The sequence below is a fragment of the Homarus americanus genome, unplaced genomic scaffold, assembly GCF_018991925.1.
Source record: "Homarus americanus isolate GMGI-L3 unplaced genomic scaffold, GMGI_Hamer_2.0 scaffold16712, whole genome shotgun sequence".
Classification (NCBI taxonomy): domain Eukaryota; kingdom Metazoa; phylum Arthropoda; class Malacostraca; order Decapoda; family Nephropidae; genus Homarus; species Homarus americanus.
Genome location: NW_024757794.1, coordinates 7,512,618 through 7,530,770, shown reverse-complemented (window position 1 = coordinate 7,530,770; position 18,153 = coordinate 7,512,618). Strand labels below are relative to the sequence as shown.

At 37.1% G+C, this 18,153-nt stretch overlaps 2 protein-coding genes across 4 annotated transcripts in view; one reads left to right on the top strand and one right to left on the bottom strand.

Annotated features, from left to right (window-relative positions):
- LOC121857762 (UMP-CMP kinase 1-like) overlaps positions 1-10,803 on the bottom strand; it is a 23,090-nt gene extending 12,287 nt beyond the window's left edge. Inside the window, exon 1 of one of the 3 annotated variants that reach the window (XM_042353912.1) lies at positions 10,773-10,803. Coding sequence is in view for 1 of the 3 variants with exons in the window: in XM_042353910.1 (XP_042209844.1) it covers positions 6,677-6,690 (14 nt within the window). In the remaining 2 variants the exon portion in view is untranslated. Of the gene's footprint in view, positions 1-2,909; positions 3,061-6,676; positions 6,748-10,772 lie in introns of those variants that run through there. The other 2 variants (XM_042353910.1, XM_042353911.1) reach the window with 2 other exon arrangements.
- A 3,617-nt stretch (positions 10,804-14,420) lies between these two features.
- LOC121857801 (regulator of nonsense transcripts 1-like) overlaps positions 14,421-18,153 on the top strand; it is a 47,028-nt gene continuing 43,295 nt past the window's right edge. Inside the window, exon 1 of the mRNA XM_042354026.1 lies at positions 14,421-14,715. Within this exon, the coding sequence (XP_042209960.1) occupies positions 14,539-14,715 (177 nt within the window). The 5' untranslated portion in view covers positions 14,421-14,538. The remainder of the gene's footprint in view (positions 14,716-18,153) is intronic.

Here is an 18,153-nt window from a genome sequence, read left to right as displayed (position 1 = left end):
CCAGTCATCAAAACATTACCGAGTTCTTCACCCGCCACCCACCACAGCCGGCCCAAGTCAGTGATAGTGATAATGATAGTGAGGATATGGACTTATATGGACTTTGAGGGGTTTGACAAAGAGGCCCTGCAAGCCTCTGTGGTGGATAGTGATACAATTGATACAAGTGATACAGGTGAGGGCCAATAATCTGCCCTCTGCCTCGGAACCAACCCCCCATCCCCGTGTGCCCAGCCATCTTTTCTACTAATGTAAGTGTTAAAAAACCTAATATTATTGATAATTCTCTTAATTATTAATTGTGTGCATACCATCATAAAATTAAGAAGTTATTTTTACTACAACGTAGGTTTTGTGTCTGAAAAAGTGGAGTTTGGGGGTCGGCCCGGTCTCTATTTCAATTAATCCCATATGTTATGTTGTTCACTTTACGTGTTTCTCACTTTACGTGGGCCGCCGTGGGTTGAATTAACCGCGTAAAGTGAGGGTTCACTGTATTCACTTTTTAAAGTTTATTTATAGATACGTAAATTTTTGTTCATTACATTTGAAACATCAACCTTTTTTAATTAAATTTGAAACAAAAGAAAACTACGATACCGTATTTCTAAATACCGGGTATTTTCATTAAAATATTACGTCACAAGTATATTTTACCTTACCTGTGACTGAATGAATATATTCTCAGAAATAAATATGGAAATGTAATATTTTTGCTGAAATGACGTACGTATTACAGTGGAAAGTGGGATAAAATCATGACGAAAACAATGAATTTCGCTTTCTTTCGGTGTTCAAAAGATTTTACCGTGATCGCTTTTCGAATGGTTTTCAGTTAAAAAACTGTTGTATTACAATAATATTCTATCCTAATTCACTTGAATAAATGCTACGATACCATATTTCTGAATATTTTCATGAAAATCCATCAAAATAATTTTCCTTGTCATCATCTTCAGCACACAGTTGCCAGTTTCAAGATTTTCCGTTTAAAATTTTAAGTTACTGAGTATTTGTTTTCCCAAATCGTTTTACAATACTGTAGGTAAAACAGTTTACTATTGAGCAAGCCCCACAGAATAAAAAATTAACAAATGGAGACACCAAAAATGTATAAGAAAAATGCTGTGTCTGACTTGCAACACTGTTGGTAGGGTCAAGTGGTTCTAAAGGCATCCTGCCAGTACCTGGTAATCAAATTTATAACAGTGTCTAACCTCAATTACTGTAGTTTATCTGATGTAGGCAATATGAAGTAGAAAATACCAGTTAAAGTGAGAAATTGGAAGAGAATAAACAAGAAAGATGTCATTGGGCTATTTTTGGAGAGAGTACCAGCTGTTTGGTCTTTTTTGACGGGAGAGTCACGCAAATATCCGTACTGGTATTTGTTTGGTGTCTTCTGTATTTTTAAAAATTAATACTTGTAAATTAAAAGCACTGAACATTGTATTATATACAAACTTGTCATATTTCTGGAAAATAAGAAGCAAGAAAATAAGAATATACCGGTAAACACAATTTCAACGTACGCTAAAATTAAAGGCTGCTTAAGAAGGGCCGATGCAAAAACAAAGCCTCCGCGACCAAGGCTCTGCCGTATCAGCTAGACGGTACACGTGTTTTTTAATCGTTTTCAGTTAAAAAACTGTTGCATCACAAGTGAATTAGGATAGAATATTATTGCAATACAACAGTTTTTTAACTGAAAACCATTTGAAAAGCGATTACGGTAACATCTTTTGAACGAAAGCAAGCGAAAGTCATTGCTTTCGTCACGATTTTATCCCACTTTCCACTGTAATACGTACGTCATTTCAGCAAAAATATTACATTTCCATATTCTCAGAAATAAATAGTAGTTTTGCCGAAACGTAATGTATTTCAATGTAAATTAGGATAAACTACATGAAAACAAAAGACTTTACCTAACCTTCCGATGTTCAAGATATGTTACTCATTTTTTTAATAGTTTTCGGTTAAAATACTGTTATATTAGTGATATTCTATTCATACTGTGCTTGATATAAAACATTCACGGAAAGTGGAGTTATTACAGAAGCTTGATCGTGGTGTGCCTGTGTGGCATCTTACTAAAGAATATGGTGTGGGAACTACCACCGTATATGACTTAAAGAAACAGAAAGACAAGTTGTTGAAATCTTACACTGACAGTGATGACCATAAACTAATGAAAAATAGGAAAACATTACATAAGGCAAAAAATTAAGATCTTGACCGTGTGCTGATTGAGTGGATTCGAGAAAGAAGAAGTGAATGTATGCCACTGTCTGGTTTGTTGGTCATGAAACAAGCTAGAATATACCATGAAGAATTGAACATTGAAGGTGAGTGTGAATATTCAGAAGATTCGCTGCAGAAATATTAATGTGTTTGCTTATGGGGTGCTGCCACAGACCCAGCTAGGGTGTTCCCATAATATACGGTATATGTAATGAACTGTACACCATTCTGAAATCCTAAAAATTACAAAATCCAAAACACATCTGGCCCCAAGGGTTTCGGATAAGGTATTGTGAACCTGTATATTGTTGATCACCACTCTCTTATAACCAGTACTATTCCTTATTACTTTTAACTCCCATTTATAATCACTTCTTTTGTAATACACAGTAATTAAGGTTAATTTCTTGTTACTCTACATCTACTTTAAAGAATCACTTGTAACCAACCAAATTACTTATTAACTACAAATTACATTTTACAATCACTTTTATAAGAATATAACAATAAGTTAACTTCCTAATCGATTCTTTAATCAATGAACACAATCACTTTCCAAAGCACAGTCTCAAATCAAGAGACCACACCACAAACACTACAGCAGCTGAAACAAAACAGAAATACTAAGACAACACGAATAACACACTACAAGCTGTCTAACTTACTGTGTCAGTTGCTGAACGAGCACCAACTGACTGAATCAACCCACTTCCTGCAGGGAGGAAATCTCTCTTTAATGATCAAGGTCACCAGTTACAACACACCACCAGGTATGTTAAAGGACTATTACATTACGGCCTTGGTGAAAGTGGTGTGTGTGTGTGTGTGTGTGTGTGCACATGTGTTAGTGTGTGTGCGTCCAGGTGTTAAGTGTGAAATGTGTGGGGGGAAGGGTTGATGGGGGTAAAAGGGTTTTGGGGTTGGATGGGTGTGTGAAAGGTTGGGTGAGTGGGTGGGTATGTGTTGCTCAAGTGGAGGAGGTTAATGCAGCTATGCTGCTTTGAAAACAACAACCCTCTCCTTCCTGGGTGTTCAATATTTTATCTTTCATTTCTTCTTCCTTCTCTCCTTCCATGAATAGTTTTCTTCCCCTTCCTTTTCTTTACCACCCTCTCACTTCTTTCATCCTTTCTCCTCTTTCCAATCCTCATAACTTCTTTTTTCCTTTCTTTCTTCCTTCCTTCCTTTCTACAGTATTAATTTGCCCTTCTCTTCTTCCCTTTAATTTCCCTTCTTTTTGCTCGCTTTTCTATTGATATTCACTCCTCTTCCTCAAGTTCCATCTTCCTATTCATCATCATCATCATCAATGTTTTACAGTCATTTTCCACGCTTACATGGGTCAGTTGCAATTACCTGATGGCAGCTCTCCATGCTGCACAGTCTCTTTTCCAAGTTCTTATTTTTAATGTTATTTCTTACAACCTCTCCCTGTGTCATTCTTGGCCTATTTCTGGCTCTCTTCCCCTCCACACTTAAACTCGTGTATCTCTTGACCCAGTTGGTCTCATCCTTTCTCTACATACCTAGATGCCCTCTTAGCTCTGAACAGTTTCCTGTCTTTCAGTGTTACATTACACACCCACCTTGCCATTCTCATTTTAGCTCACTCAAGCCTGATTACATCATCCACATTAACTGCCATACAACATCACATTTCTCATGCCAGTTACATATACATTTGTCCTTTCATACGGAGGGAAGGTCCTCTGCTAAGAATAAAGGCAGCAACTCCCTGAACTTCTTCCAGCCACTTCAGAATCTTGCAACTAAGATGGCTTCAGCAACTCCTCCAACAATGATCATGTCACCAATGTAACAGTACCCAATGACAGTCCAGGGACATATCCCCAATGTTAAGTTTCTCCAGCCTTGGTAAGGCCACATGGTTAACTGCACATACAGAACACTTAAAAGTCAGCAATATCGTGCAGTCTGTCACCCATGCCACTGGACCTCTTGTAAACCTACTTTCCACACTCACTGCACATTACTGAATTACTGCCAATATCCTTCTTAAAGACAGCACAAGGCCATTTTCTACCATTGGTCCCTCCCCCATGTCACAAATCAATACATAGTATATATAGGATGTAAATTTGTCAATATTCCTGGTGTTACTGGTAGTGCAGCTGAGGCCCTGATAAAAACATTTTGCTACCCTCACAGCCACCTTGACCAATCAGCTGCTGTGAGGGTGGCAAGATGAGTACAGACTATCAGCAGAAATTCATTTCACAAGAAACCTGTTCATTAAAGTGTTAACAATATCTAAGATTTTGATGGTTAAACTACATCTACAGTACAGTACTAGACTAGACTAGAGAAAGGTAGACCATATATTTAACAGTAAAGTACAATTTTTTGTTGAGAAAATACACTATAGTGTACTGTATAAAACATAAAATATAACTACACCTACAGTACTACAAATAAAAAGCACCCATGGATATTACTGGATAAACAGATGTAAGGTGCTCTTTCCATCCACACACAAACACTATTTTCTGTTATTTCTTGTGTAGTATTTGTAATTTAACCTTGAACTATTCTGCTCCAGTACAGGGTATTGCACTGAGAAATGAAAGTGTTATCATCTCACCTCCTTGAACTATTCCACTCCAGTACAGGGTGTTGCATTGAGAAATGGACGTGTATCACCTTTACCAAGCAAATTCTTGAAGAATAAAGTACTGAACTGATGAATATGTACATGGAGTGAAGGCCATAAGCTTTATCCTCACAATAAAAAATATTATACAGTACAGTATTTCCTTCATAACACAGATACACTGTACACATCAAAGGATATTGATATCAATCCATCATAAATTCAACTTGATACACCATACCACATTATATATTCCAGCAATAAGAATGAATGGATGTCTAAAAGGTAAAAGAGTCTGTGTTTTCTGTTGATTCCATTCACCTTATCCTCTTAATAGCACATGGCTTACCAGAAATATGGAAAAGCGTAACAACAAAGGCAAATACTTGTACTGTACAGTACAGTATTACCCTCAGTGCACACACTGACATTTAACCCCAAAATCAATACCCGGTAGTCTTAAATTTATTACTATGAGAAAAATCTCTAAGTAAAATAATAGTCTTAATGCTACTCCTAAGAGTAATTCCTTGGTAAAGTTTAGTGAATGTAAGCCATGCAAAACAGCAGTCATTAGGTAGCAACTAAAATGTTAATGAACAAATGATGCCATGCCATTTTATGCTTCCCAGAGGGTACGTAGTAAGCTTAATTTATTTTCAAAACTGACTTGATAAGCCAGGTTATGATCTCCCTGTCATCACACAAATTAGAATTAACAGAAAATATACATACAGTATACAGTATTAAAAAGTCAATACTGTACTGTACAAGCTAGACAAAACAGTAACCAAATTACAGTTATACTGCAATAAAATTGAGCAATCAACATAATGCTGTAACTGTGTATGCAAGAATCATCTCTGCTGCAAGATTTAAGCTGTTTCTTGTTGTAAATGTATTCTATATTTGTATTCTTCTTCTCTAAACATTTCTTTTTATGGAGGTTTCTATTTCCCTTCACCCACCCCAGGCTTGTGGTAGAAGAAGAAGGGTTATACAATAGACAGATAACCTGAATTAATTTTCATGCTGACCATGTGACTGTTACCCTTGGCATTATTTAAAGAAAAAATAATAATACTGCCCCCGGTACTGTACTACACATATTCTTCCTCATATCCTTAAATTACATAACAAATATACAAAGTGAATCATTTAATTTACATTGTTCATAATGTCTCATAGCAACTCACTGTGGACGTATAAGTGAGTTGACAGGATATAGTTCAGTATACTTGAACTCTTAAAATAAATATCAAAACACATTACAACAGTTCCTTGAGTGATCACAATTGCAATGTTGAAATTTTAAACCATCCCAAAATATTAATTTTGACCTACCCAGTAATTTCAGACTTGATTTCCACCAACTGTACTGTATTGGCCTTGTAGTTTAAGAGCTAGTCAGGTGTACAGTAATGAGATATATTGTACTGTCTGTAGTATAAGGGCAGCCCACCCCCACTGCCAATTTACCTACTAGAACAGTCTTGCAATAAGTCACCAAACACTCATATGCAAGCTCATCTTTGATCTTGCATATGATTTTTAATACAAAACACCTTACTATGCTTTCAATGCAATACTTATGTTCACTGATGGACAGATCTTTATATATCAAGCCTAAAGTTGTATTTTCATAATACTATCCTGTAGCTCACTTTGTCACACAAAAAAGCATAAATGGTCTTGGAAATTTCTTGGTAAGATATGATTTACTTTTGAAAAAATAAATTGGTACTTACATAAGAGGAGATGTTATTCAAAATACATTTGTCAATGTTTTTCTATTTACTGAAATAAACTTACTGAACTTACTTGCATGTTTTCATAACTTCTATCCAAAAACTTTTTAAGGAGGGCACTATGCCATTGGTACAGTCACAGTACTGAAACAACACAACTTATTTTTAGAGACAAACAAGGAAACAAATGAAATCATCCTTCATTCAACTTGGTCAATAAACAAAAGAATCTTCTGATCCCGAGTCTGTAGTGTTTTCAAATGATGTTTGTACATGATCATTTACAATCACATACAGCTCTGTACTGTGCCTACTTTTATAGAATAAATTAAAAATTAATTCCTGAATTACATTAAATATCATAGGTCTAAACCACACACAAAATCAACTTTTCATAAAAACTTTCATGCCATCATTTCCAATAAACACTAGTCCATAATCCAGAGAGAAAAACAACTTTAACATCAAATATTGCCTCACAACATTAAAACAAGTCTGAAGATGACACATCACCCCAGCCATGCACAGTACTGTACTGTACGGGGAAGGGACACTCACCAGAACACAACCATCCTGTCACATGCACATCACACACCATACGGGTAAAATTGCAGTTTCGGCCAATATGTACTAGTAGTTAAGAAATTAGTTTATCCTGTGTATTTTGGTGCGATTCAATCGAATTTGACCTTTATTTCCGGGGGAAGTACCCGTTATAGTGTTATCCCCTAAAAGTATGAAAAAACTTTAAAATTAATTTCTCACATTATTAATCTTTGCCCCCTGGTTAAAATGGGGTCAGAAATACTCCAAATAAGGATATCTAAAGGTTGGGGTTGGTTAAAACAGTCGGCTGTGTATTGGCCGAAACTGCAATAATACTTGTACACAGACAGGTATGAGACATAATTACAGGGACCAACAAACCCTCATAGCTGTACTGTATCCATCTGCTAAGAGCATAAAGAGGTGTTCCATGGACAATACTGAACCCAGCACCCAAGTTTCATTACAACTGGTGCATCTGTTTTACCATTTTTTTAAGTTTAGTTATATACTCTCTACAAAACCATAAATTGACAAACTGAAACCTGCAATCCCCATCACCCCCCCCCCCCTAAAAAACACATCATCAGCCAGTACAATTAAATTCCTGAATGAAATAAGCCTTCCCTGCCCAGTGAGTGCCTGGAAACTTCCTGACTTCATCTTTCCTGCCAGCAGATTAACTGCTCCAGCTTATTTCACCTTAAGATTAACCATAGTAATGCTAACCCATAGTATTAAGAAGATAAGTTAGTTAAACTTCAGGTGCAATAAGAAGGGGGTAAGACCCCAGGCAATAAAAAAATATCACCAACTTAACTTTAAATCCATATTAAGCAACAGTGACTCCATACCCAAGGCCTGGTGGGGATCACAAAATGAAAACATTAATAAAAAACAAACTCAACCAAACTGTGTTGTCGTACTTGACCATTTCCACGACTGTACCCAGCAATGAAAAATTTTGGACACTTAAGAGGTAAAGGATCTCAAGATATCTAAGAGGTGGAAATAACGAATGTAGGAAAGGAAGTAACAAGGGAAAAAGTAATGGAAAAAGGTAACAGAAAAAAAGAATCAGGAAAAAAGTAATGGCTAAAAAGTAACAGGAAGTAAAGTATCAGTAAATAGATGGTCTCGTCCAAACTACCTAATTACCTCTGTGCAGCCTAACCTATTATAACCTAGCCTAAACCTAATCTATCCATCCCTAAACCAGCCTATCCAACCCTAAACCAGCCTAACCTAACCTGAACTATCATAACCTAGCCTAAACAAACCTAACCAATCCAAACCTAATCTAATCTAACCTACCCAACCCTAAACCAGCCTAGCCTAACCAATCCAACCCTAAACAAGCCTAACCTAACCTATCCAATCCTAAGCCAGCCTAACTAAACCAAACCTAACCTACTAAACTATACCCACCTAACCTAAATTATCTTATCATATCCTATCCTAATCTAACCTTCAGAAGTTGAATACCAGACTACTACTTCAACGGTTTATGAACACCTCCCCCCCCCTCAACCTGCCTCCAGAAACTGTCAACACCTCCAGAAACTAAAGAAGCCTCCTCACCACTTCCAGGATGTCAGACCTACTGTACTAGAATAATGTACGTACAGTAATAATGTGCAGTTTGTGAATAAAGTGCTTGTATATATGTTTCTATTCATAGTTTATTTCATGTATACGCTGTTACTTTTGTTTTCAGTAAATTGATACTACCACCAATTCTTTTTTATTTATACTTTTTTCTGAGCAATTTTTTTTTCCATTCCCCTTTTCTTAATTTTTTTTGAACTTTTTCAGTTACTTTTTTCTTATTACTTTCTTTATGATAACCGGAAATAACATCTGAAACATAGTACTGTAGGTGCAAGTAATGAAAGATGATTCTGATGGTAGGATGGTGGATCAGTCTGATATTACTGATGACAAGTGTGATTATTTGCAAGCATATTTTAATGGTATGTTGATGGATTATATTATGGGTGAGACAAACAAGTTACTGTACTGAGTTTTGTGTACGATAGCAAGATTTCACCATACAGTACTCAACAATATACTGTAATGATTTATCATTTTACCAGTTATTAGCTTATTAGCCGTTTGAGTGGTTGGTCTGTTGTTTGCTACTTTGTTATGAACTTTAATGTCCAGTGTAAGTACAGGAGGAAACTGGAGTACCCAATGAAAACCTGTTTGGTAAGGTCACACTGGATAACACCCTTCTCACATTCGTCCCAGTCAAATGATTGAGCCCAAGATACAGTAGTGACAGACAAATACATTACTGCTGCAGGTAGATAGATAATTAAAAACTTTGATACAGTAGATAGATAAACATGTGGTAAATACTACTGTATATGATTAAAACCCAAACTGTGTTTTTTTTAATCTAATGTAAAATTATATGCTTTATTCATTTCTGACATTCATGTTTTGAGCAAATGCCTCATAAATTAAAAACAATATCTAACAAAGTATTTTTAAGTTAAAAATTGAAAACCTAACTAGACTAATTTCTTAAATCCCTGAAATGGACTTTAATCATATGCTAACCATACATGTTTGCTCAGAATTAGATAAGCAGTGAAGCCCAGCTATCACCAAGCCAGCCCCGTTGGTGGTCACTACAGTACTGTATTTGAAATAAAAGCTTCACGAATTCCTAAGCTATCTTTGGTTGCATCTACGATTTTTTTTACTATTATTTGTATACCAGCACTGTCTGTGTGTATGATGAACTAATGTGAACTAGGAAAAACTTTACTTCCACACAACCATGGAATCGGTTAATATTCGTCCATTGGTTGTCGGCAGATTCTCTCCATGTTTACCAAAGGTTATATTTCTCACTTAGTTGTCTCCTGACCTCCTCCTCCTCCTTGTAGGCTAGGTTAGGGTAGGTTGGTTGGTTCCTTTGGTATGAGAATAGTTTTTGAGTGTTTTACTCAAATTTGACCTCCATTTTTGTGCAAAAACCGCTAATTCGAAAAAGAAATAAATGTCAGAGTTGAGTAAAACACACCGAAAACGTAAAGAAACTAAATAAATAAATATTTTCATACCAAAACCTAAGGACAGCCAATGGACGAATATTTACCATGGAATCTTAAGAATTTTATCTTAGCACTCAATAATTTAGACAATTCTAAGACCCTTCTAGGACGTTTCCCTCGCTAAGGACCCAAAAATTATCTAACCTAAATTAACCTCATCTCACCTCTTTGGACCCCCCTCCCCCCTCCAGGTACAGGTATACTTAAGTCATTGCCAGGGAAATGTCATAGACGAGGTTGCCATGAAGGTCTCAAGTAAAAGCGGTAACGCCACGATCCCTCATCTATTCATATAACAAAAAGGAGAATGAAGACATGGAACACAGACGTGATTCTTCCCCCAAAAACACATAAATGAAGATTAAAAAATAACGCGAGGAAAGAAATGACCCCCCTCCCTCCCCAATTCGGCAGCTGATCAATTCTTTCCTTCGTTATCCGGTACGAATAAGCACGCCTAATCGATACACATCACAATGAAGTATTTGGGCTTCATAACACGTGATACTTAGCTCGGGATGTCAAACGCAGGTACAATTTTAAGAAAATAATTACTCGACACGTCGGTATAAGGTCCTTACCTCTTCACCTGTCAAAGTGAAGTGAAGTAATATGTATTTTAACAGAAAAGTACTCCAGAAAATTGGAATTCGTTGTTTTATTGCGGATATATGTCTATTCCTGGTTTGTGTTACGGGGGCTCGTAAATTTAGGAGGTAAATTACATGTTACATATTACTAAAAGAACCAGTTTCCTTAATGGACCCGGAAACACCAACAGTTTTGAAAAACATCAAATATCTTATGCTTAATAAATGACGTATTGAAACATTTTATATGAGACAATCATGCCATTATATAGTATTTTCTTAGTTTAATCAATATACAAAAGTCTTAAATAAGATAACTTGTAGTGAAGGATTACAGTATATCTGGGCCGGGTGGTTGGCAGCCCTGATGTCGTCTGCAGGTATCAACACAACACTGTAGACGTTCATGACTCCATAAACCTATCAATCAATTTTTTCAGCAAGATTTTTATTTAATTTCTCCGTTGACCACAATACTTAAATAAATATAAACAGTGATGGAGCAGATGATAATAAATGTAATATACCGCTTTCCTCCATTATTTCTAAATTGAAAGCTATACGACTGAATATTTTTATTTTTCCCTTCATGATCACAACATAAGTTTTGTAAATACTGTAAAACATGTACCTCTTTTATCCTCTTCACCACTGATCGGCTCGTTAGCCGCTGGGCGATCGGTCACGTCTCTGTTACGCACTGTTGGCAAGTACTGTACTGGGGATGCACCGGCTCCTGAATGTACCTGAACCTGCTCCAGTGTTGGTCAAGTCTGGTCTTGAAAGAGGTCACACTCGGTGCCGAAACAACACTTTCTGGTAAATTGTTCCAAGAGTTCACAACTCTCACTCCGAAAAAGTTTGCCCTCACAGTTTTCTGGACCTGCGGCTTCTTCAATTTTGAACTGTGACCCCGTGTGGGGCGAGCGTCAGCCAGCTCCAAGTAAGGACACTCGACTGAGTAGTGCCCCTTGAGATGCTTTTTCGGAGTGAGGGTTGTAAACTCTTGGAACAATCTACCAGAAAGTGTTGTGACGGCACCGAGTGTGAGCTCTTTCAAGGCAAGGCTTGACCAACACCGGAGCAGGATCAGGTGCATTCAGGAGCCGGTGCATGCCCAGTACTTGCCAACAGTGCGAAACAGAGACGTGACCGATCGCCCAAGCGGCTAACGAGCCGATCATTGAATCTCAGCAGTCACTTCTTCGACCATTCTTGGAGTTCACAGAGATCCTTCTGCAGCTCTTCACAGTCCGCATGGTTCTTGATTTCCAGAAATAACTTGGCGTCATCGGCAAACATTTGTATGGAGGAGTGTACAACGTCAGGCATGTCATTTATGAAACAAACAAACAACAGCGGGCCCAATACACTGCCCTGTGGTACCCCGCTTGTGACAGGTACGGATGATGATTTCGTGCCATTAATCACCAGATACTGCTTGCGGTTATGTAGAAAGTCTTCTAGCCACGCTAGGACATTTCCCCGAATTCCGTACCCTTCCAGTTTGATTTTCAGCCTTTCGTGGGGTACACTGTCGAAAGCCTTGGCAAAATCTAGGTATATTGTGGGGTATGGGATATTGGTTCACACTCAGGATGGGATGGAGAAAGGAAACTCACAATGAGCTCTCTGTAAACATATTGTTTTGGATGTACAATGCAGCTTGGTGCTGGGAAGTGGCAGCGTGGTTACAAGCGTGATGTAGAGAGAGCTGGTTGGGGAGGGTGCTCAGAGGAGGACCAGCTTGTGGGTCGCCATGGTCGCCGGCGGGAGCGAGGGCCGCCAGTCAGGAGCGGAGGAGGAGGTGTTGCCTGCTGGCAGCTGTAGGTAGAAAGAGAGATAGGTCACCACGAGGTGAGGTCTTATATAGCAGAGGTAGGTGTGGCTTAATAGTTGACCTCCGTGATGTATGGCGGTGCTGGTTGCTGACCTAGACACGAGGGCAGACTGGTGAAATCGTGGGTTGGCTAATCAGCGACAAACAGCGTTTGTAGGGGAGGAATCCACTACAATATATTGTCGATATTGCCACCCCGTTCCAGAATATGGGTCCAAATATCCAATTCCTTGAGCAATTATGTTAAGCAGGAGCGCCCCAGCATAATACCGCGTTGGCAATCCTTTACAAGGTTGTTCTGTAGTAGATGTTCCATCGTGGCATCTCTGATAATACTCTCAATTACTTGACATATTATGCTGGTCAGGCTTATCGGTCTATAGATGGGAAGACAGTCAGAGGTGAATCAATTTTCAAATTTTTATTGTTGGTGTCTAGGGTATGTACTATAGGTAAAGTACAGTGCTACAGAACGTGTGCTGAAAGTTTTACTCTCTGAAAGGCAGCAAAACATTACATTAACGTCAACAAGACAAAGTTAAGCCGGGGCCCACTCTAGTGTCGTGTATGAGGTGTGAACGTTTTAGAAATCTTCACTTTCATATTTCATAAAAGGGACCTCGTTTTAAATACCGTATGCTTTTCTAATACATATCTCAACACATATTTTAGATAATTTGCAATGGAATTGATTTTCAGACTACAATACTTTTCCTATCGCAATTATTGCGCAATTCATTGAAAAATGATCATGGTATGCATGAAAAACGAGCCATTGAAAATGGTGTATACTACATACTTCTAAAATTACCTGAGTTAGAAAATGACGTGTCCAGCAACAGTTCCGGGCAACAGCTGTCACAATACTTTTTATCACCAGCACCGAGACCAGTCTGATGAGTCTGTGGTTAAGGTATGATAGAAGGATCCTTCTATGTACTTTGTGGGAAACAAATCTTTGTTGGCAGAACGGACTTAGGTACAACACCACTTGCAAATAGAAAGATAGATCGATACAGCAACTTTCAGGACTTATGAATGATACCAGGGAGATATTAGGACCACTTTGTTCGCTGTGGTATGATTGTGTTTACTATTGTAGCATTGTACCTCAATAAAGCCACATACACCTCAAGTGTATTTTAAAAGAAAACTCATCCAAATATTTCACGGACAAATATACTATAAGTAATATCAAAAGGAGCTAACACTAGTACTGTAGTAAGTTCTGACGTCAACTCGTGTTATATTGATATAGAAGTTAGTTATTATAGTACCTGATCGTTGAAATATGTGTATCATCATTAATTTAGTACTGTATAGGTGGTCAATGCCCTTTTACCTCGGTAAATCAAGAGGAACTAACTACAGTATGATAATAATGTGTGTGTGTGTATGTGGAATATTTACTTGGACTTATTTAAAACTTACAGACAGCTAAGGTACGAACATGATATTAATAATTAACATTGTATAGGGACACGAATGGCGCGGTAACTATTACAAATGAACCCTAATTTTTTCCTATTGTGAAGGGGTCATTTGTCTTATGATATTAACCTTGATAAGTGCAATATTATTTTTTTTTCTTTATTGCGATCTCTTGCATGGGTGACGTGTGCCCCGGGATCCTGTAAAGTATGAGATTACTATTACTTGGTTATGTAGCATTGGATAATTTACTAACAGTGCGCAATAAAAGTAAGAAGCGGTAGAAAGGGTCCAGATTCGATGCTCTTTTGTTTATTTACAGGTTCGTGTCCACGGTGTTCTCTTACTTATTGCTATCATGGCTCGACACGGTAGGAGTGCGGGAAGAAAAATTTGAACGGAAAAAGAGTTGAAGTAGAACGTGATATACTAGTTTGAGTGGCGTGATATTGTGAGAAATATGAGTGTGGACGCGTACGGCCCCAGCTCACAAAGTCTGACCTTTTATGACACCGAGGAAAATGACTTATTGGGGGCTGACACACAGGGGTCCGAGTACGAGTTCAACCTCACACTGGGCAGTCAGACCCAGACTCAAGGAGACCCGCTGGACAAGACACAACCCACCCAGAGTCAGGTCTGTGCCGCCTTTATTCATATATGTGTCTTAATATGTCTATTATTGGCCACATGTTAACAGGTGTTAGGGAATGTGTGGATGTGTTTGTGCCTGTGACGCGGTATTTCCTGTCTGGTCTAATACGTGTTTTCTTCAAATACATGTTTATAGCCATAGGGTAAACTTAACACACCTGTAACACGTGTTTTAATTAAGTTTTGTGTTCAACCATAAATTTATGTGGGTTTTAGAAAGTGTGGTAATAGTTTACTTCACTTGCCCAGTAACTAATGATTTATTTGTGACATTTTTGTTGTATTGTTATGTAAGGAATGTTTAATTATTATAAAGCTTTTGGCACTGAATAATTATGTTTAGACAGTTTCTTTTAAATTCTTGCTTTATTGAAGTGTTTATTTGTTTGGTCATGGAACTTTACTTCCGCAATATTTTGGGCATTTGTTCTAATTAGTCGAGGCTGATGATGGCGTAGATTACTAAGTTTGGTTAGGTTGAGATGGGTTAGGTTGGTTAGGTTGAATTAGAATGTATAAGTTAGATTGGAAAGGTTAAGTTGGATAGGTTGGATAAGGTTAAGGCAGGATAGCTTGAGTTGAGTTGGGTTATATTTGCAATTGACCGATTTCAGTAATCTAGGATCGGTGTTAGCAGCCTCGATCAATCAAGGATTGCTGGACAATTAGTTGAAGTAAGTAAAGGTCCGTGGCCTTGTTTTATATAATGCAAGGTCATTCTGAGAACAGCACTACGACCAGGAGTTAATTTTTACCACAACGTTCTTATCATTATACAGTATTAGTTTTTTAAGAGCAGTGCTGGACAACTTGTACTCAAGCAAATCGTACCCAACATAACTCGTACCCAATTTACGAGACAGTTGGTATATATATATATATATATATATATATATATATATATATATATATATATATATATATATATATATATATATATATATATATATATATATATATATATATATATATATATATATATATAAGCAATACACACATATATATATATATATATGCAATGGGTAATCCACTCTCACCTGTATTAAGCAACGTATATATGGAATTCTTTGAAAAGAAACTATTAAGTAATATTTTACCACCTTCAGCAGTCTGGTTTGGATATGTAGATGATGTATTATGTCTCTGGCCAAGTAATGAGGACCTAAAAACTTTCCTGCCACTACTTAATAACTTAGCCCCCTCGATCAAATTCACTGTAGAATTAGAGCATGACTGTAAATTGCCATTCCTAGACTGTCTGATACACATAATAGGTAACACCTTTAAGTACAGTATTTATAGAAAACCTACTAATGTGTGTTCATACATTCATTATTATTCTGCCCACCACAGTAGAGTCAAACAGTCAGTATTTTCAACCATGTTTTTACGTGTTTTGACAATTTGCAGCCCGGAATTCATTGATGAGGAATATAAATATATCTATAATATTGGCTCAAACCTTAAATACCCTAGATCTTTCATAGACAAATGCCTGAACATTACTAAGAAATCTTTTTATAGAACTGATCCCAAGCCCACCCATGACCATAAGAATCTCTTAGTATTACCATTTCACAAAAATTTCTCTCAAATTCCTTTACAACTAAAAACCTGGAACGTCAATGTGGCATTTAAAAACTCATGCACTGTTAAACAAATGTTAATCAAGAACTCCCCCAACAATACAGGTGGCTGCCTTTATAAGGTTCCTTGCAAGGAATGTAATATATTTTACTTAGGCCAGACAGGTAAAGATCTTGTAACTAGACTTAAACAACATAAATATAGTGTTAGGACAGGCCAGGAATCCAATGCTCTGTTTGTTCATTTAAGGGATAATAAGCATTGCATTGACTGGGATAATGCCTCCTCAATATTACCTTGTAATTCAATTGACAGTAGGAACATTATAGAATCCAGTCTCATTAAACATACCGAATCCGTCAACATGAATTTGAGTAATGGTATGTACAAACTGGATAATTTCGTAATTAAGAAGATTTGTAACCAGGTGAGAAGGTTGGGTCATCTTACCCTCTGACCTGACTACCGGCTGCTGCGGTGCTTTTGAACATGAGTAGGGTCACGGCCTAGTGACCGGACCATTGTGGACACTCACTGTCCCCTAGGGACTTGATCTCACTCTCCTCTACTGTATATATATGACTTGTTATGCCGAAATGGCCTAAAGGCGAAATGGCCAGTAGTCCCCCCAAACAAGTCTATTTCTCCTTAGTCTGTACTCACCCTGAAGATGTGAATTACACGAAAGCGCTTGGGAACTTCGTGCTTTCTTGTTTCCTTGTGGTTATCAGCATATACCTGGATCACGCGCACCTACAGTGATTTACTTGCATATTCTGAGTAATTCAGTCAGGTCTTGACACTAAGGGTGGTATTACTTCTCACTGCCACGTAGGACAGAGGTTCATACATAAAGAAATACATCATATTCATTAACATATATACGTACATATACACATACACACACATACATATGCATACACATACCTACACATGTATACATACAGTGTATCAGATTCATGTGGCTGATGTCACTGTTCAATGCCATGCAGGACAGAGGTTCGTACACAAAAAAATACATCATATTCATTGACAGTATATATATATATATATATATATATATATATATATATATATATATATATATATATATATATATATATATATATATATATATATATATATATATATATATATATATATATATACAGTATATAATTTTTAGTAAAAAACCCGCGAATGGTCAAAACCGCGATAAAAAAAACCTGCAAAAAACACGGGATTACTGTACCCTGTATAATATTAATGGTGATTACTTCTGTCTTCAAGTATATTTTTTTAAGACAATATAATTTAGTAAGTACTCGATCTTTTAGATTATATCCATTTTCCATTTTGTTCTGTGGATCAAGGAAATAGAAACCTCAACAAAGAAGGTACAGTACTGTACAAGAGAATGACTAAAGGGCTATGCCAAATACTGGCAATGTAATCCAACACATGCACATTTCTTCAGATCTTTAACTTACCATACTTGAGCATACGGTTCTCGTTTATGTATGAAAATCTTTCTGAACTGCAATATTTCTGTGATTTTTCCTTATCCTGCAAATTATGGTGACTTAATTCCCTGAGTACAATATTATTAATGCTCAAGGGAAGGGAATCGGTCATCGTAATAAGGGGAAATATATCATACTGTGTTGTCATACACTAATCAGATTCAGTCGTCATATTTAATGGGCATGGACTAACTTATAGGTGTGCTGATTCATTTGAGTTTGCATACTACTCTAGAGGTTAATTGGCTTAAGATTTATGAGTTCCTAGATTGTTAACTAGTTAATGAGAGTTCAGTGGTGAATTTGTGTACAGTATTGTACCTTGTAGTGCC